Here is a 20,516-nt window from a genome sequence, read left to right on the forward strand (position 1 = left end):
AGGCGGACCCCGGCAACAAGAACGCCCCGTTCCCTCCTTTGTGCCTTCCTTTCCTCTACACACTCCCATAACCGTTTGCCGAGCGGCGGTTCTACACCAGGCACCGTGTCAGACCGTGGGGAAAACACAGAAGTTCCACAGACAGCAGGGAAAACCAACGCCGACATGATAACGGGGTTGGCGGTCAAGACAGGTGACCAAACTGAGGCCAGACACCCCACCATCTGTTTCCATCCCCCACCCGCCCAATCTTCAAACACACGAACGAACCGGGTAAAATATTCATCTTTAACATAACCAGGGCCGGGCGCGGCGGCTCACGCCTGTAATCCCAGCACTCTGGGAGGCCGGGGCTGGAGGATCGCTCGAGGTCAGGAGTTTGAAATCAGCCAGAGCAAGAGCGAGACCCCGTCTCTACTATAAATAGAAAGAAATTAATTGGCCAACTAATATATATAGAAAAAATTAGCCGGGCATAGTGGCGCAAGCCTGTAGTCCCAGCTACTCGGGAGGCTGAGGCAGGAGGATCGCTTGAGCCCAGGAGTTGGAGGTTGCTGTGAGCTAGGACGACGCCACGGGACTCTAGCTCAGGCAACAGAGTGAGACTGTGTCTCAAAAAAAAAAAAAAAAAGGAACATAACCAAGCTCTCAGCAGGAGTGGGCCCACACCAGCGTTCCGGAAACAGGGAGGAAACCCAAAGCTGAAACCCAGAGCCAGGTCTGGGGTTCTGGGGGACAGGTGGGTCGGCCTCCTCCGGGGGACGGGGCTCCCCGCTGTGGCGGCGGTGCGGCCAGAGACACCTACTTGAGAAGGTTTTCAGCTCCCGTCCTCATCCGCACGGCTTTCAGGATCTGCTGGTTCAAGGCGGCTCTTTGATTCTGCAGTTTGCTGCGGCCAGTCTGCGCGAGCGGATTGCAACCCTAAGAGGAGACAAGAGATGCCCCTTCAGAGGTCGAATGCCGTAAAGACGACAATGTTGAGCACAACAACAACAAAAAATGTTTAACTTAAATAATCTTTCTGAAAGTGAAAGTGACATCAATATAAAAAAAACCGTGTAAAATATCGCAAAGCGTAAAGAAGAAAAGTCACTCATAACACAGCTCGATAGCAGTCACCATGAACTGGTCTCTTTCCTTTCTGTTTTATATGCATGTTGTTTGGCCGGGCGCGGTGGCTCAGGCCTGTCATCCTAGCACTCTGGGAGGCTGAGGCAGGAGGATCGCTTGAGGTCAGGAGTTTGAAACCAGCCTGAGCAAGAGCGAGACCCCGTCTCTACTATAAATAGAAAGAAATTAACTGGCCAACTAATATATATAGAAAAAATTAGCTGGGCATGCTGGCACATGCCTGTAGTCCCAGCTACTCGGGAGGCTGAGGCAGGAGGATCACTTGAGCCCAGGAGTTGGAGGTTGCTGTGAGCTAGGCTGACATCACGGCACTCACTCTAGCCTGGGCAACAGAGTGAGACTCTGTCTCAAAAAAACAAAACAAAACAAAACAAAAAAAAATAGAAAGAAATTAATTGGCCAACTAATATACATAGAAAAAATTAGCTGGGCAGGTGGCGCATGCCTGTAGTCCCAGCTACTCGGGAGGCTGAGGCAGGAGGATTGCTTGAGCCCAGGAGTTGGAGGTTGCTGTGAGCTAGGCTGATGCCAAGGCACTCACTCTAGCCCGGGCAACAAAGTGAGACTCTGTCTCAAAAAAACAAAACAAAAAAAAAAATAGAAAGAAATTAATTGGCCAACTAATATATATAGAAAAAATTAGCCGGGCATGGTGGCGCATGCCTGTAGTCCCAGCTACTCGGGAGGCTGAGGCAGGAGGATCGCTTGAGCCCAGGAGTTGGAGGTTGCTGTGAGCGAGGCTGACGCCACGGCACTCACTCTAGCCTGGGCAACAGAGTGAGACTCTTGTCTCAAAAAAAAAAAAAAAATTCAAACAAGAAATATATATATATATGCATGTTGTTGTTATTTTTCCAAATGCGTTTGGAGAACCACCGCCACGTGTGTGAGGATTTGCTCAGACTCCCAGGACTGGGTGCACGGCTGTTATCAGGACTAAGATCTCTCACAGCAGCGTAGTGAGAGTGCACGGCTGGATCACAAGGGGAAAAACCCAGGCCGTCTGGAGGGATTTGCACCTTACACCTTCTTTCTCCCACGAGGAGTCCCACAGAGCGCACTCTTCCCCCAGAAACAGAAATGCAGCAATGCGCACCCAACATCTCCGCCCAAGTTAGCCCATCAGAGAGTCAACACTCAGAGTTTTACTGGGGGCTGGTCACGAGGCCACCTTCTCCCGAGCATGCACCAACATTTTAGACTTCCGGAAGAAAAGCAGGGGTTCACCATAAACCGCACCGTGTGCGCCACCAGTCTAGGCGCAGTGAACCTGCCTTATCAGCCAGGGGACAGCGTGAGGACGCCCAGAACCAGAGTCCCAGACGCCAGGCGGGGGCCAACCTGGCCAGCGGGCAAGGGTGTGAGCCTCAGATCTGCAATGTTAACCCTGTCTGCACGATGGCACCTGCAGCCTGTCGTAGTTCCTCGCTTAATACTGTATCATAAAATTCCCCTTTATTATGAAATGGTCCTCAAAGACATGGTTTTAATGATTGTATAATGGTACCCTTTTTTTTTTTTTTTTTTTTTTAGTACTTGCCACTCTCTCATAGTTGGTACTGAGATTGTTTCCAAGCACCTCATGTTTTTCGTGAGATGGGGTCTCACTATGTTGCCCAGGGTAATCTCCAACCCTGGGCTCAAGCAAATCCTCCCACCTCACCTAGGACTACAGCTGCACCCTGTAGCTTGCTGATTTTGTATATGACAATTTGGTGCACGTTTATGAACATGAATCTTTATAAATCTCTAGTATTTTCTTTAAGATCTATTTCTAGGTAAGAGTGACAGGGTTGAACCCCTTTAAAGCTACCCATGTACCAACCCAATTGCCTTCCAGGAAAGAAAGGCATACAAACATAATATCCCCTGTGACCTCTCTTCCTCACTGTTGCTGAGTTTAAGTCTACTTTTTTAAAAAAATAAATAAATAACAGCTTTATGGAGATAAAATTCATATACCCTACGTTTTACCCATTTAAAATATACAATTCACTGAGTTCTACTGTATTCAGAGTTGTGCAACCATTACCACTATCTGATTTTAGAGCATGTTCATCACCCCAAAAAGAAACCAAGTATCTATTAGTAGTCACTCCCCATTTTCTCTCACTCCCCTCCTCCCCCAACCCTGAGCAAACACAAATCCACTTTCTGTCTGCACAGATTTCCTTATTCGGGACATTTCGTATAAATGGAATCATATAATATGTGGCTTTTGTGTCTGGCTTCTTTCAAGGTCTGTCTACATTGTAGCATGTAGCAGAACTTCATCCTTTCTAGTCCCTTAATAATATTTCATTATATGGATACACTACATTTGTTTTATCCATTCATCAGTTGATTGACATTTAGAGTTTTTTTTACTGTTACGAATAAGGCTGCTAATTTGTGTACATGGTTTTATATGGATGTGTGTTTTTTTTTTTTCTCTTGACTATAATGCACCTAGGAGTGGCACTGCTGGATCACACGGTGAAGTCCATTTAACCATTGGAGGAACTGCCAGACTACTTCCCAAAGTGGCTTTACTGTTTTACATTCCCACTGGCAGCGTATGAGGATTCCAATTTATCTCTCACTAACACTCCCTAGGATCTACCTTCTTTATTACAGCTACCCTCGTATGTATGGTAGGTCACTGTGGTTTTTCAATTGCATTTCCCTGACAGTTAATGATATGGAACATCTTTTCATGGGTTTATTGGCCATTTGTATATCTTCTTGGAAGAAATGGCAATTGAGATCCTTTCTTTTCCAATGGAAAAAGTCACTTAAACGGAAAAAAAAAATCCTTTCTTCAATTTTATTATTTTTTTATTTTTTTTGAGATGGAATCTCACTCTGTTGCCCAGGCTAAAGTGAGTGCCGTGGCGTCAGCCTCGCTCACAGCAACCTCAAACTCCTGGGCTCAAGCGATCCTCCTGCCTCAGCCTCCCCAGGAGCTGGGACTACAGGCATGCGCCACCATGCCCGGCTCATTTTTTCTCTATATGTTAGCTGGTCAATTAATTTCTTTCTATTTATAGTAGAGACAGGGGTTTCACTCTTGCTCAGGCTGGTTTCGAACTCTTGACCTCAAGCGATCCTTCTGCCTCGGCCTCCCAGAGGCCACTAGGATTACAGGCGTGAGCCACCTCGCCCAGCCCCTTTCTTCAATTTTGAATTGGGTTGTCTTTTTATTTGTCTAGTTGAAAAGTATTTCTTTAAATCTCTGCCATGTTGACATGCAAAAGCAGGTATTTCATTCTTCCAATTTATAGGTTTTATTATTTATAGGGAAGGTGAACATTTTTTCATATAGTATTGATCACTTGCATTTTTCAGTGCATTGTCTGCTAGTGTTCCCTGCCCGTTATTTCCTGGGGTATTTAGATTACATTTCATTCCACAAAGTTTAAGACCAGAATAAAAGTTTCACTTTAACCTATGGTGTTCCTCCCACTCCAGACAGGCAGAAGCCCTGGCATTTGAGTTAGGATTACGTTTCTGTTTCTCTAGCTTATCTCTGGGTGCTGCCCTCGGTGGTTACTCCTGCCATGGGGTGGGAGGCAGTATTACATGACTCCCCTTTGGAGCTACCTCAGGGCTGTCTCAGCTCTGTGCACACCTAGCCTCCCTAACCTTGACCCAAGCCACGCCCATGGGAGGGAGAGGGCGGTAATCGAGGGCCAACACCTCGTCGACACCTTCTGGACACCTTCTCGGAGATCCTGTATCAGTGGCCTTTGGTCTAGTGGGTCATAAATGAATTACGTCTCTCCTTCCTCAAAGATTTCTCATTTTCACTTTCCAGCAGGTCACCACTGTCTGACCTCCACATACCCTCCCCCCCAACTTTCCCTGTCTCTCAAGAGCGCTTTCGCAAGTCCAAATTGTACCGATATTCACAATCTCTGTTGGAATTGATCTTATAATGAGTATCTAGGCTAGGTGTGCTGGCTCACGTCTGTAATCCCAGCACTCTGGGAGGCTGAGGCAGGTGGATCGCTCAAGGTCAGGAGTTCGAAACCAGCCTGAGCAAGAGTGACATCCCATCTCTACTAAAAATAGAAAGAAATGAATTGGCCAACTAAAAATATATAGAAAAGGGCAGGGCACGGTGGCTCATGCCTGTAATCCTAGCACTCTGGGAGGCCGAGGAGGGTGGATTGCTAGAGGTCAGGAGTTCGAAACCAGCCTGAGCAAGAGCGAGACCCCATTTCTACCATAAATAGAAAGAAATTAATTGGCCAACTGAAAATATATACAAAAAAAATTAGCCAGGCACGGTGGCTCACGCCTGTAATCCTAGCACTCTGGGAGGCCGAGGAGGGTGGATTGCTAGAGGTCAGGAGTTCAAAACCAGCCTGAGCAAGAGCGAGACCCCGTCTCTACTATAAATAGAAAGAAATTAATGGCCAACTGAAAATATATACAAAAAAAATTAGCCGGGCATGGTGGTGCATGCCTGTATTCCCAGCTACTCGGGAGGCTGAGGCAGGAGGATCGCTTGAGCCAGGAGTTTGAGGTTGCTGTGAGCGAGGCTGACGCCATGGCACTCACTCTAGCCTGGGCAACAGAGTGAGATTCCATCTCAAAAAAAAAAAATGAATATCTTTTAAACCACTCCTTGACGCTAACCTAATATTGTTTTTTTTTTTTTTTTTTTTGAGACAGAGTCTCGCTTGTTGCCCAGGCTAGAGTGAGTGCCATGGCGTCAGCCTAGCTCACAGCAACCTCAAACTCCTGGGCTCAAGCAATCCTGCTGCCTCAGCCTCCCGAGTAGCTGGGACTACAGGCATGCACCACCATGCCCGGCTAATTTTTATATATATATATTAGTTGGCCAATTAATTTCTTTCTATTTATAGTAGAGACGGGGTCTCGCTCTTGCTCAGGCTGGTTTCGAACTCCTGACCTTGAGCAATCCGCCCGCCTCAGCCTCCCAGAGTGCTAGGATTACAGGCGTGAGCCACCGCGCCCGGCTACCTAATTTAATATTAATGGATGAAAATAATCATCAGTCTCTTTCCATTTCCAAAAATTACTCCGACGGGTACCGTTTGATGTGACGCAGAATGACATGGTTCACACCAAGGCTGCGTTTCATTTTACAGAGAAGCTTTGATAACCAATTCCTTCCAGTACATTCACTAAAGCTCAGATAAGCAGACATTCCAGCAGGCGGATAAGAACTTTTTCCTGCTCCTATACCTTACCCCACCAACCTCTGGCAGGCCCAGAATCACCACGCCCTGACCGGCCCACCGGTTTGGGGTCAAGTTTCTAGATAAGGCATAGAAATGCTCAGGATTAGATGTGACTGAGTAACTGCGCCCGAAACTACTTTACTTCTTACTGACAGGTAGGAATGCTGCTGTTCCCTGCTGGGAACACCAGGAACGCCCACGGGGCTGTCTGGAGACTTCCCTGGGAGGTTGATCTGGACAAGACTGCCAGAAAGACCCCTGGCAGCAGCAGAGGCCCTGCTCGGGGCTGCTCTGTTGGGGGACCCAGAGTCCTCACCCCTGGTCTCCTCCAACAGCAAAGCCCCAGCCCCCAACACTGCCAGACCAGCCCCTGCAACTCCCTGGCAGAGATGGGTTCAGAACAGGACATAAAGGCCTGGCGAGGTGCCTGTAATCCTAGCACTCTGGGAGGCCGAGGCAGGAGGATCACTCGAGGTCAGGAGTTCGAAACCAGCCTGAGCAAGAGTGAGACCCCATCTCTATTAAAAATAGAGAGAAATTAATTGGCCAACTAAAAATATGCATAGAAAAAATTAGCCGGGCATGGTGGCGCATGCCTGTAGTCCCAGCTACTCGGGAGGCTGAGGCAGGAGGATCGCTTGAGCCCAGGAGTTTGAGGTTGCTGTGAGCTAGGCTGATGCCACGGCACTCACTCTAGCCTGGGCAACAAAGCAAGACTCTGTCTCAAAAAAAAAAAAAAAAAAGATCCTAGAGGCAGTTAGGGTTGGAGGGGGCATAATCTCACGTCCTTCCCGCTGCTCTGAGAAGAACAGTGGGGTGGCCAGAGCTCTAGGACCATGTGGGAGTGCTGGCGTGGCTTCCCTGCCGGCCCCCAGACACCCCTCACCTGTGCACCCCACATCCTTTGGGGAGTGGTGGCCATGCCCACCTTCCAGCCCATGAGAATTGGGGGGGGGTAAATACATGCTCCCGCCAAGGGCAAGGACATCTGACTCACACCTGGCCAACTGTGAAACTAAGGCTCCTGGCCCTGGGGTCGGTTCAAGGATGAGCACCTGGGGCCGGGCGCGGTGGCTCACGCCTGTAATCCTAGCTCTTGGGAGGCCGAGGCGGGCGGATTGCTCAAGGTCAGGAGTTCAAAACCAGCCTGAGCAAGAGCGAGACCCCATCTCTACTAAAAATAGAAAGAAATTAATTGGCCAACTGATATATATATATAAAAAAATTAGCCGGGCATGGTGGTTCATGCCTGTAGTCCCAGCTACTCGGGAGGCTGAGGCAGTAGGATTGCTCGAGCCCAGGAGTTTGAGGTTGCTGTGAGCTAGGCTGACGCCACGGCACTCACTCTAGCCTGGGCAACAAAGCGAGACTCTGTCTCAAAAAAAAAAAAAAAAAAAAAAAAAGGATGTGCACCTGAGGTGTGATGACCTGGCTCCATCAGAGCCCATCAGGAAGAGGCTCTGGCTGGCCTTGAACCTGGGAGGGAGGACATGAGACTGGGTGGGTGCAGCAAAAGGCCACCAGCAGGGCAGTGCCTGCCCAGGAAGGAAACCAACTCTCGGGGAGCAGAGCCCAGACACGGCTCTGGTGATGGCATTTGAGCCCTTGATCAAGCCTAGCCTGAAGCCATCCCTCTGGAATTCTCCGTTACAGGAGCCAATCAATTCATTCTCTTCCTTGCCTAAACCGTTTTTTTGAAATGAGGTATAATTTACATATGATAAAAAACACAGATTTGAAGTATGCAATTCAACGAGCTTGAACAAATATATAAACCTGTGTAACCATCATCATTCTAATCAAAACATAGAAAACAGAATATTTCCAACACCGCTGGGCAACCAATACTCTAATTTTTTTTTTCTTTTTCCCCATAATTCATGAAAACTTAATTACTCTAATTTTTATCACCATCGATTTTCACCTGTTCTAGAACTATGTAAATAGAACCAGATGGGATGTATTCTTTTGTGTGTGGCTTATTTTGCTCAATATCACGTTTTGAGATTCATCTGTGCTGTTGCATTTATCAGTGGTTTGTTCCATCTTTTGTGTGTGTGTGTGTGTGTGTGTGTGTGTGTGTGGAGTAGAATTCCTTTGTAGGGAAGGTACCTATGTGCATTTATCTGCCAAAGCCATCTTGGATTAGATTTTTCTGGCACCTGCAACTGAAAAAAAAAGTCCTAACCAGAATAAGCTTACCTTGAGTAAAAAAAAAAAAAAATCTCTTTACACGTGAATGTATCTCGCATGCCCTTAGTGTATATAGTCAGGTTGTTCATCTCTAAATCAAATATTTCAGCCAAAAGCTGGAAGCACTCCATTTGGAAGGAAGGAAGGGACGGTGAGCCTAGTCCTGCAGACAGCAACACCGCCAGGCGGCCGAGAAGGCAGGCAGGGGTGGAGCGGGGCAGTCCTCCCTCCCACGCTGGGGCCTCGCTCCGGCGGTGCCTGGCGCCTGCCTCCTCCTCCTCTCCACCCTGGGCACCCGTGGGGGCCCTTCCTCCACGCTGCGGGAGGGACAAAGCCCTCACGTGCAGATGCGTTTCCTGCAAACGTAGGGCCGAGTGCAAGCTCAGGATCGTGACACTGGGTGGGAGGTGGCGTGCAGGGCCAGAGAGACCCTCCCCCAGGGTGGAGGAGGGCAGGTGCTTTCAGCCGCTTCTCCCCCTGGGGAAGCCACTGCTCTGCCCCCTCTCTCTCCTTCCTGGTTACGCAATCCCTCACTCGGCCGCCAAACTGTGGGAAGCAGACTTTTCTGTTTACGGATCAGCCAGAGCTGCCAACCAGAAAGCACAGAAATAACAGCACGTGGCACCCTGCGACGTATGCACACCCGTTCTCATTTAACTTTTCTCCACGCCGGAGAGTCAGGGCGGGTCGGAGGGGCACAATCTAGCTCCTTCCACGTCCGTAAAGATGAACACGTGCATTTACAACTGGTCAACAGCCCTCGTGCCCTTCCGGGATCTCCGCCAGGCGTCCGGGCCGGAGGTCGAGGCCCAGCTGCCTCCCTCTCCAGCATCCCAACCCGTTCCCACGGGCGGGCGGGCGGGTCGCCTCGTGGATCAACATCTAGCCGTCATCTTGAGCTGCAGACTCCCTTCAGTCAGCTGTGGGAATCTTTACGTACACCTACTGTGTGCCAGCCATGGCTGTTTCTCAACATGCTGAATAACTGACCTCTTTTTGTTTTTGTTGCTGTTGTTGTTGTTGTTGAGACAGAGTCTCACTCTGTTGCCCAGGCTAGAGTGAATGCTGTGGCATCAGCCTAGCTCGCAGCAACCTCAAACTCCTGGGCTCAAGCGATCCTCCTGCCTCAGCCTCCCGAGTAGCTGGGACTACAGGCATGCACCCCACCATGCCCGGCTATATATATATATATATATATATATTTTTTTTTTTCAGTTGGTCAATTAATTTCTTTCTATTTTTAGTAGAGACAGGGTCTCGCTCAGGCTGGTCTCGAACTCCTGACCTCGAGCCATCCTCCCGCCTCGGCCTCCCAGAGTGCTGGGATTACAGGCGTGAGCCACCGTGCCCGGCCATAAGTAACCTTTAACTGTGCCTCCCACCACCTGTCAGATCGCCCAAATTTCCACGAATCCAGTGTTATTTCCAGACCCCCCAAAAAGGACCTGCTTATTTCAACTGGGTGGACACATCCAGCAATAGGTAAGAGCCCTCATCTAGAAAGCGTGTCTGCGTGTGGTGGCGGACAGGGCTTGCATGTGTACGTGACTTTCAATCTGTACAATTCGGTGTGGTGGCTCACGCCTGTGATCCCAGCATTTTGGGAGGCCGAGACGGGAGGATCACTTGAGGTCAGGAGTTCGAGACCAGCCTGAGCAAGAGGGAGACCCCCGTCTCTACCAAGAATAGTAAAAATTAGGCTGGACGCGGTAGCTCACACTTGTCATCCTAGCACTCTGGGAGGCCGAGGCGGGCGGATTGCTCAAGGTCAGGAGTTCGAAACCAGCATGAGCAAGAGCGAGACCCTGTCTCTACTATAAATAGAAAGAAATTAACTGGCCAACTAATATATATAGAAAAAATTAGCCGGGCATGGTGGTGCACGCCTGTCGTCCCAGCTACTCGGGAGGCTGAGGCAGCAGGATCGCTTGAGCCCAGGTGTTTGAGGTTGCTGCGAACTAGGCTGACGCCACGGCACTCACTCTAGCCTGAGCAACAAAGTGAGACTCTGTCTCAAAAAAAAAAATAGAAAAATTAGCCAGGTGTGGTGGTACGCACCTGTAGTCCCAGCTACTCGGGAGGCTGAGGCAGGAGGATCACTTGAGCCCAGGAGTTTGAGGTTGCTTCGAGCTGGGCTGACACCTCTGCACTCTAGCCCAGGTGACAGAGCAATGCTCTGTCTCAAATAGTAATAATAATTACTTTGCGTACTTCTGTGATTACCTTTTTTTCTACAACGACTTATGTATAGCACATTGGAAAAAAATAAACTCTCTGAACTCGTTTTTGATCACCCGCCCTTTTCTCTTCTTACAATCACGTGGAAACCCGGCTGTAGAGGATCACACTGGAAAATCCAAAGCAGGGGTCCTCAAACTTTTTAAACAGGGGGCCAGTTCGCTGTCCCTCAGACCGCTGGAGAGTGCACACTGTGGGCCCGGGACGAGTCGGCTGATAAGCAGGACAGGCAGCGGCGGCGAAAATACCGGGCGGGCCGGATAAATGTGCTAGGCATGTGGCCCGAGGGCCGTAGTTTGAGGACACCTGGTCCAGAGGGACCGAAGCCATTCTCTCCCCCACCCCCCGTGGTCCCTCTGTACCTGCTGCTGCAGGCGGGAGACCTCGTCCTCAGCCCGCACCCCCTGCCGCCGCTCTGCTGAGACACCCAGTCCCCTGGCCGGGCCGCACCTGCAGTTCCGCCACCTCCAACTCGGCCTCTGTGTCACGGGACTCTGGCACCTGAGCCAGAGGAGGAAGTGTTGACCGGGCCAAAGCTGATGCCCAGTAGCATCAGGTGGTGTCCTGGCAACCGTCCAAACAGCCCCAGGAAACAAGGGACATTTGCAGTGTTACAGCTCATCACTTGACTCTCCTCTGAGTCACCCTGAAAACTGTTTCTGCCGGGGACTCCTCCCGGCCAGGATCCCGCAGTCCACAGGGGAGGGGTGCCTGCCAGGCAGGCCCCCTGGGCTGTCGTGTGTGCCCTAACTGGTGCGCACCAGTGGGCAGACCCTCACCGAGACCTCGGTCGGGCCGGGCGCGGTGGCTCACGCCCGTCATCCCAGCACTCTGGGAGACCAAGGCGGGCGGATAGCTCGAGGTCGGGAGTTCGAGACCAGCCTGAGCAAGAGCGAGACCCCATCTCTACTAAAGAATAGAAAGAAATGAATCGGCCAACTAAAACTATATAGAAAAAATTAGCCGGGCATGGTGGCCCATGCCTGTAGTCCCAGCTACTCAGGAGGCTGAGGCAGGAGGATCGCTTGAGCCCAGGAGTCTGAGGTTGCTGTGAGCCAGGCTGACGCCACGGCACTCACTCTAGCCAGGGCAACAGAGTGAGACTCTGTCTCCAAAAAAAAAAGACCTCGGTCAGCCTGGGTCCAGTCCAGCCTTTGGGATCTGGCTTAGACCATGCAGGGGTCAGGGGTCAGGGGTGGCATCACTGACTTCCACACCCCTCCGCCCCCCCCCCCCGCCCACTCCAGAAAGGGCTCAGGGCTCCAAGGGGACAGGTGCCGGCAGCAGGAGGGACGACATCTGAACCCAACACAGCCAGAGCTGCCAGGTGACCCCCACGACCCAGGCTGTGCGTGGCGGACTCAGCCCACCGGAAGGCCCCCCCTCCCCGCACACAAGCGTCCAACCTGGAACCAGACCCCGCTGAGTCCGCTGGGGTAGAGGAAGAATTAGGAGGAGCTTCTCGGTTAAAAAAAAAAAAAAAAAAAGCCACCTCCTCCTTCCTTCTCTGCCGGAGCCTCCAGCGGTCCCAGAGTAAACAGGGACCGAGAAGCAGGACACAGTGAACCTTGGCGCCCGGCACAGCCTGGAGGTTTCTGTGAACAAGAAACAACTTCTCCTGCAGCTCCTGAGTAAAAACAATGGAGCTAAATTCATTTCGGGGACATGAGCGTCCCCAAAGGATGAAGAGGCAGAGATAAGAAGTGACAATGCTCCTCTGTGTGCCCACTCTCTTCTGCCATCCAGTGCCAAGACGTTCCCTTTCATTCGGGGGCCTTTGGCAGCCCCGCGGGGAAAGGCTCTCTCTAGCTTTTTCCCAGCTGGCTTTTTTCTTGGGGCCCAGAACGGGTTTTTCCTTGTGGGTTTTAGGGCTACAGCTATCCCTCTATTTATAAACATAATTAAGGAGGAAGACAAAAATAGTGAGAAGCCAAAGAAAGGGGAGAGAGGCATGATATTGCCCTAGACCAGGGGTCCTCAAACCTTTTAAACAGGGGGCCAGGTCACTGTCCCTCAGACGGTTGGAGGGCCGTTGGAGAGTGCGGGGGTGCACATTCCGCACATGCGCACTGTGGGCCCGGGACGAGTCGGCTGCTAAGCAGGACAGGCAGCATTGGCAAAAACACCCGGAGGGCCGGATAAATGTCCTCGGCGGGCCCCATGTGGCCCGCTGGCCGTAGTTTGAGGACTCCTGGCCATAGACCATAAAGTTGTTTTTTGTGTTTTTTTTTTTTTTAATTCAGAGAACTCACAGTGGCTCATGCCTATAATCCTAGCACTTTGGGAAACCGAGGCAGGAGGAGGTGCTTAAGGCCAGGAGTTCAAGCTCAGCTAGGCAATATAGCGAGACTGCAACTCTACAAAAAAAAATTTTCTATAAACCAGCCAGACAAGGTGGCGTGCACCTGCAGTGCCAGCTACTCAGGAGGCTGAGGTGGGAGGATCGCTTGAGCCCCAGAAGTGTTATCGGCCCAGACCAGGGGGACAGAGTCTTGGGGTGGGGGAGGGAGGGGGGTCCATGCACGACCTGAGGCAAAGCTGTGTCCTCCAGGCTCTATACCGAAAAAGCCAAGAAAATCCTGATTGGTGGAAGGGCCCCCCTCCGGCCCCCACCAGTGACTGGCTATAACATACGGTGTTCAAGTCCTGCCAGCATAGGGGACTTTTGGGCAACTGAGTGCAAGCCACACAAAACACAGCTGAAGCTCTGAATGTGGCCCACAGACCACCGACGTTTTGCTCGCTGGACTAAAATGAAGAAGGTGGTTCCTTTTCAAGCAGGGGCTGGGCTACCCCAACAGAGCATCATCGCCCAGCACTGCTTGGCACCCCAGGACGGAAGCCATATTGAGTCAGGGTCCAGGGTGTCCCCAAACCCGACGGGGGGGAGGGGGCCCTCCCCAGTTTGCTCCCTCTCCCCGGAATCTCCTGCCGTCCCCACACCCAACTCCTTCACCTCCAGCTTTAAAAGGCTCTAGACTTCCTCATTCTAAAACACACCTGCCTCTCTGTTCTCTCCTCCTCCCTCCAGCAACCGTCTTCACTGCCCGTCTTCCCCTGCACCCTGCCATGCTGACTGCTGTCCCCAACTCTCCAACCACCTGTTTCCTAACAACCCCCAAAGGACTATGCATCCAGTGTTTTCCTGTGCCCTTCTCACTGGTCGGCCTGACCTCTCTGCTTCCCGGACACGGCCCCACTCCCGGCCTGCCTCCCATCTCTCTACCGGTCCCTTAGGCCGGTCCCTGGTATTATTGTTTTCCGTCTGTCCTGGGTCCCTTTTTATTTTTTTTTTTAAACGCCAGTCAAATTTAGCAGTGGGGAGTTGAATACCAACTTTAGTGACACTAATGTTAATAAGTTCTGATAACCTGCTACCATCGGACCAGCCCATCCGGGGTCCTTTTACTCAATACCCCAAAACTGCCTCTCCGGCCAGGGTGTTCCCAGGTGGACTCTCACTAGGGCCACCACTCGGACACCCCACAGTGGGACATCTTGGATATCAACTACCCCACACCCCCACCTCGGGGAGGCGCGTGGCCAGACACCTGGGCCAGGCATTTTGGATTCCCACTGGCAGGACTTTCCCCGCCACGTCCCGTCCCACTCGTTCTTCCCATCGCTGCAGACACTGCCTTTGCCCGGGCTGGCGTCCTTCCAGCCCCCCCTCGCTGGGATCCGTCTGGACCCCTGGTCCGAGTGACAGGTACAAGCAACAGTTGGGAAGGACAGGTGGCCAAGCCTATATTTACACAGCATTTTCTAGAACTGCCTGTGTGTTCCACCAACAGTCTGTATCAGAGTAGACTGCAGGGGACTAAACCCACCGCCCCCCCCATGCCTGCTCCACTATTGCCTCTCTCCCATCCCCCACACGCGGACCTCTCAGCTGTCCGAGGGGACTTTCTCTGACATAAATCTTACATGTCTGGTCCTGCTTTAAATACTTGAATGGATGCCTGCCGTTCCCCAGTTGCCTAGCAGTTTGCCTGGCTCCTGCCCACACTGCTACGCCGGCCACGGGCTCCCCCAAAAGCGCCCACGACCCACGCCTTTGCCCCAGCTGCTCCCTCCACCCGAGGTCCTCGTCCCCCACTCCTGCACCTGTCTGACACCCACCTTTCACTCAGTGAGCATCTGTTGTAGGTCAAACCCGGCTGGAGTCATGGATCAGAAAAGATTCAACCTCAACACCTCCGACTTTCCTCGGACAAAAAGTGACTCCTCACACTGGTCTGACTTAACGCAGACGTAGCACGGTGATTGCCGCCGCAAGGTGCAAGGTCTCCGTTTCAAAACAGATGCTTCCAATTGTGAAGCTGTGATCCATGTCATTTTGCACCCACGGCTTTCTCACCCACCACCAGAGAAACTGCATGTAAAAAACGGCCCCACTCACGTCTCAACATTGGAGTAAAAAAAAAAAAAAAAAAAAACAAAAACGGCCCCAATCATGCCTCCCGTCATGGCTCCTCACTGTCCCCTCCCCGCTGGGACTCAGATGTGGGCGGCACCCCCAGGAAAACCCGGGCCCACCACCCTCACAGGGGTGCCCCCCATCCCTCCTGCTCCTCTGTCTGCCACTTTCCCCCAAGACGCTGCCACTACAGGTCCAGAACTCCACTGGGACGGGGACAGAGGGCCGGCAACCCAGGGAGGAGACAAGGTCCCTCCTGAAAGACTGGCGACTTGCTGGAAGCCACACAGCAATTTTGTGGGGGTGGCAGCCAGGCCCTGGGGCCCCAGGACAGACATCTAGGGACTCTCTCAGGCCAGGCCTCCTGCAACTCCACGGGCTGTGATCCTCGGTCCCAAAGGCCGCCCATAATTAGCAGTTATAATCCTGTAATTCCATGATGACATCCTTGAATTTAAATATACCCCAAAACGACTCTTGGTTTTTGTTGGGTTTTTTTTTTTAATGCTAAAAGCAACTTAACAAAAAACGAGCTTTTCCCACCCTGTTCCCATCTGTCTCCAGACTCCCCTCCTGACCTGCCCACTGCTCCCGGCCGGTGAGCAACAGCCCAAAGCGGTCACCTGGGCGGAGGAAGACGCCAAGACTGTTTAGGAACTGGATCGTTGGGCTCTGAACAATTAAGAATTGATTGTTCTGTGCGACACAGTTTCACTTCCCTATTTACGACCATGCACTGTGCCTCCGGTCGTGCCTGCTATTATAAAATCAACAGGGATCTCTCTCAACCCACCCGGAGATCCCTGGCCGGGCGCCAAAGGCTATTTTTAGGCCGATCGGGGACCTGGAGGAAGGCGAGGTGTCACCATGACTCCCAGCCCGAACGCGTCTTTGCGGCCCCGGGGCCTGTCGCCTCGCGGGAACCCCAGCGCCCTCGCTCCGCGGGCTGGGGTCGCCCTTGAGGGACTCGGGCGCCCGGCTGTCACCTCCAGGGCGACACGGCGGCGTGTGTCCCAGAGAGCGCCCGCACGAGCCGAGCGCCAGCGGGGCCGCCGCCGGACACCCGGATAAATCCGCTTTAGCTCGAAGGGGGACGGGGCCAGACCGCGGCGCTCACGCCCTCCCAGGTCCCCCCCCAACCGGCAGCGCCCCCGCCCTCCCCCCCCAAAAAAAAGTCTACGGGGCGGACCCTGGAAGCGTTTTGGACGCAAAAAGTGAACGAAGAACCCGCCGGGATGGTCTTTCAGTCGCCGCCCGCGCCCCGGGAGAGCCCGGCCCGGGTCCCAGCCCGCCGCGCGGCCGAGGGGGCCGGCCCAGCCGGGACGAGTCCCGTCCCCGGGCACGTGCGACCGCCGGCGGGGGCCGCCGCGGCTCCCCTCCAGACCCCCGCGCCCCGCCCCACCTGCGCCGGGCGGCCCCGCGCGCCCCCACCCCGGGCCCCGGACGCCACCTGCTCCCGGGCCGGTGGCGCGGCCGCCCTCCAGGCGCCCCCAGCCTCGGCCCGGCCGCCTCCAGGCCGGTGCGCCCCCTCCCCTCCCCCTCCGGCCTGGCCGACCCCGGCCGCGCGCTCCCGCAGCCCCCCGCCCCGCCCGGCTGGGAAGGGGGCCCGACGCCCGCGCCCGCCCGCCCACCTTCCGAAAGTAGCCGTCGTCCTCCTTCTCCAGCGGCTGCGGCGCCGCGGGCAGCAGCGCGTCGGTCATGCCGGCGGCCGGGCGGGCGCAGGGCGGACTGAGGCGCGCCGGCCGCGCTCGGCTGGAGAGGGCGCCCGGCCGGCCCGCCCCGCCCCCGGCCGCCCCCGGCCCCGCCCGAGGCCGAGCCGCGAGCCGCCGACCCCGCCCCGCCGCCCGGACCCCGCCCCCGCCCCCGCCCCGGGTCTGAGGCCGCCCCGCGGGGACCCTAGCTGCACCTCGCCGCCCGAGACCCGGCCCCGGCGCGTCGCCTCGCATCCCGAGCTGGGCAGGTGGCGCAGGGGACCCGACGGGGGTCTCAGGCTGGCGACCGGACCCCCTCTCCGGAGCCCCGGGAATGAGCGCGGAGGGCGCGGGAGGAGTCGCCGACCCACCCCCGGGAGACCCCCGGAGGCCCCCGGACGCCGCGGGAACGGGGACGGCGCGCGGCGCCACGTCGAGGGCGCGGCGGGAGCTCCGCGTCCTGGGCCCCGCGGTGGGAAAACCTTCCTGCGGGAGGGCCCGGGGCCGAGTCGGGGACACTGAGGGAGTGGTGGCTGCGCCACCGAGCGCCCTGGCCGGGGACTCGGGCGGTAGCGCGGCGGTCACCCCAGCAGCCCCTCCCCGCTGCCGAGGACCGGCGGATGCGCTGGGGTCGCACGGCGCCGGGAGAGGGGCCACCTACGGAGGGAACCCCGGGCGGGGAGAGGTTGCGCCCGAGAGGCTCGACGGCTGTCCTTGCTCACGGTTCTTAACCAGCTCTCGGAACCTGTTTTCTCTGCTGCAAGGAGGGGCCCGATTCCCCTTTCTAGGGTGGTCCAAGGAATTGCAACAAACTTGCACAGCTCTTGGTTGGGGGCCAGGGACGCACCTAGCGTAGGAGCAGAAACACAAGGTGGGATTGGCACCGGTCTCCCACCCGCCCCCAGCGGGCAGGTAGACGCCGGGGCGCAAAACGCCTGGCGGCGGAACTGGGCGCGGGGACCCGCCGGCCACGTCCTCCCCGCCGCCGGCCTGCGGTTACTGCTCCCCCTCCCCCAGCGAAGGGACACCTGGCGAAGGGACACCTGGCGCAGCTGCTGCCGCTGCCTGTGGCGGCCGCGGTGGACACCGCAGGTAGAACGGAACAAAATCTCCCAAAACGAACCCAGCGTTTCCGTATCTTAGGGGGAGAAAAAGTGAATTGGGGATTGTTTGAAAGTTTTAAAATAAACAGTGGCTAGTCATGGGCTTTCTGCGGTAAAAAAAAAAAAAAAAAAAAAGATTAAAAATTAAAAAAATAAACAGGGGCAACAACCCAGTAAATGTCAAAAACAAAAACACCGCGTCTTTGGTTAAGGCGTTTTGGGAAAGGACTGTTTCTTTCTAAGAAAGAACCTGCAGTCCTAACCGGCTCAGCCTGGGACAGGGCGTATGGGAAATTCTGGCTAAGGGGAAAACTTGATTTCCTCACAAGTCTTTAATCTCCCCCCCCCACCCCCTCCTGCCCTGGAACTGTACCAGCCTGGAGCTAGGAGTTAAAAACAGCCGCTCCAGCTGGGAGGGGGGACCCCAGAGTGGTGGATCACTGTATTGCAGAGTGTTAATGTTAGGGTAATACCAATAAATTTAGCAATAATGGAACCTCTGCCCTGGCCAGGGAGTTTGTAGATGTCGTGTTTCATGCTCAGGACCCTCCTGCAGATAGAAGGATTAAATCTTCAGTGTACAGGTGAGAATGGCAAGCCTGGGCAAGGGGCGCACTCCAGGTGAGGGGCTGAACTCACTCTCTGTCACCTTCAGATATGTGTCATCTCCTGCCACCTGGAAGCTTGAGTTGCCCTCACAATTTGTCACATTTACATGCCACTTGAACTGCTGTGGACTTAGTAGTCTTTAAAATTACCTTATTTAAACAAATTTTATTTTTATGTGTTTATTTATTTGAGACAGAGTCTCACTCTGTTGCCCAGGCTAGAGTGAGTGCCGTGGCGTCAAGCCTAGCTCACAGCAACTTCAAACTCCTGGGCTCAAGCGATCCTCCTGCCTCAGCCTCCCGAGTAGCTGGGACTACAGGCATGTGCCACCATGCTCGGCTAATTTTTTCTATATATGTTTAGTTGGCCAATTAATTTCTATCTTTAGTAGAGACGAGGGTCTGGCTCTTGCTCAGGCTGGTTTAGAACTCCTGACCTTGAGTGATCCACCCACCTTGGCTTCCCAGAGTGCTAGGATTACAGGCGTGAGCGCCCAGCCAACAAATTTTATTTTAAAAAGGCAATCAAGTCATAAGGATAAGCAGAAAAGCAGTGGTACTTTGCTATATGGGGAGAGACACATAAAAAATGAGTACAATGGAAGCCAAAGTCTGTTACTGCATGTAGCCAGACCCTGTGGCCTTTCTGAGCTCTTTCTTTTGTTGAAAAGGAATAGTAGGAGGCCGGGCGCGGTGGCTCACACCTGTAATCCTAGCACTCTGGGAGGCTGAGGCAGGTGGATTGCTCAAGGTCAGGAGTTCCAAACCAGCCTGAGCAAGAGCGAGACCCAGTCTCTACTATAAATAGAAAGAAATTAATTGGCCAACTAATATCTATAGAAAAAATTAGCCGGGCATGGTGGCCCGTGCCTGTAGTCCCAGCTACTGGGGAGGCTGAGGCAGGAGGATCGCTTGAGCCCAGGAGTTTGAGGTTGCTATGACCTAGGCTGACGCCACGGCACTCACTCTAGCCTGGGCAACAAAGTGAGACTCTGTCTCAAAAAAAAAAAAAAAAAAAAGAAAAAAAAAAAAAGGAAAAGGGAGAGTAGGAAGAGGAAGCATGATGTTAAAGACACAGCAGCCCACCCTAAGACTGTCTCCCAAGCATGCTCAGAGGAAAAGCAGCACTCTGTGAGCCCCAGGGAGGCATCTCTCAGTCACATGAGCCATCTGAGCTATGCAGGACCAGACACCTTTGGACATTCTTGTGACTCATCACAGGGAAGTGACAGGTGTGACCCCGTATCTCTGATCCAGTTATGACCAGGAAATTAGAGCTACTGTAGCTAACCCAACAAGGGGGCAACGTCTCACCTCCTCTCTGGCAACACCTCCGGTGGTCTGTGCAACAGGGCCCCCGTGCTCCCAACAAAAAAGCTGCAGTGGGAATTTCTGACATAGGCAAAAGATTAAAATCTCAACTGCAAACAAATATTTTTGTCAAGACTCATTTTACCGTCTGGTTTAGGTCAGCAGGCGGCTGTCCAGGGACCCAGTTCCTCCAAGTGAAATGCAAGACCTGCTTGTTGGCCGGGCGCAGTGGCTCACACCTGTCATCCTAGCACTCTGGGAGGCCGAGGCAGGCAGATTGCTCCAGGTCAGGAGTTTGAAACCAGCCTGAGCAAGAGAAAGACCCCGTCTCTACTATAAATAGAAAGAAATTAATTGGCCAACTGATATATATATAGAAAAAATTAGCCGGGCCTGGTGGCGCATGCCTGTAGTCCCAGCTACTCGGGAGGCTGAGGCAGGAGGATCACTCGAGCCCAGGAGTTTGAGGTTGCTGTGAGCTAGGCTGACGCCACGGCACTCACTCTAGCCTGGGCAACAAAGTGAGACTCTGTCTCAAAAAAAAAAAAAAAAATTACCTGCTTGTTGACATGGGGGTGAGATGAAACCTCCCCCTCGCCCCCAAAGGTTCCCTGAAAGATCAACTCACA

General features: G+C 53.5%; 1 protein-coding gene across 1 annotated transcript in view; it reads right to left on the minus strand.

Annotated features, from left to right (window-relative positions):
- Nucleotides 1-16,898, minus strand: part of RHPN2 (rhophilin Rho GTPase binding protein 2) — a 49,521-nt gene extending 32,623 nt beyond the window's left edge. The window contains exons 1-2 of the mRNA XM_075992974.1: nucleotides 16,806-16,898; nucleotides 806-921 (exon numbers count right to left, since the gene is read on the minus strand). Of these exons, the coding sequence (XP_075849089.1) occupies nucleotides 806-921; nucleotides 16,806-16,874 (185 nt within the window). The 5' untranslated portion in view covers nucleotides 16,875-16,898. The remainder of the gene's footprint in view (nucleotides 1-805; nucleotides 922-16,805) is intronic.
- Between the last annotated feature and the right edge of the window lie 3,618 nt (nucleotides 16,899-20,516).

The sequence above is a fragment of the Microcebus murinus genome, chromosome 16, assembly GCF_040939455.1.
Source record: "Microcebus murinus isolate Inina chromosome 16, M.murinus_Inina_mat1.0, whole genome shotgun sequence".
NCBI classification, from domain to species: Eukaryota; Metazoa; Chordata; class Mammalia; order Primates; family Cheirogaleidae; genus Microcebus; species Microcebus murinus.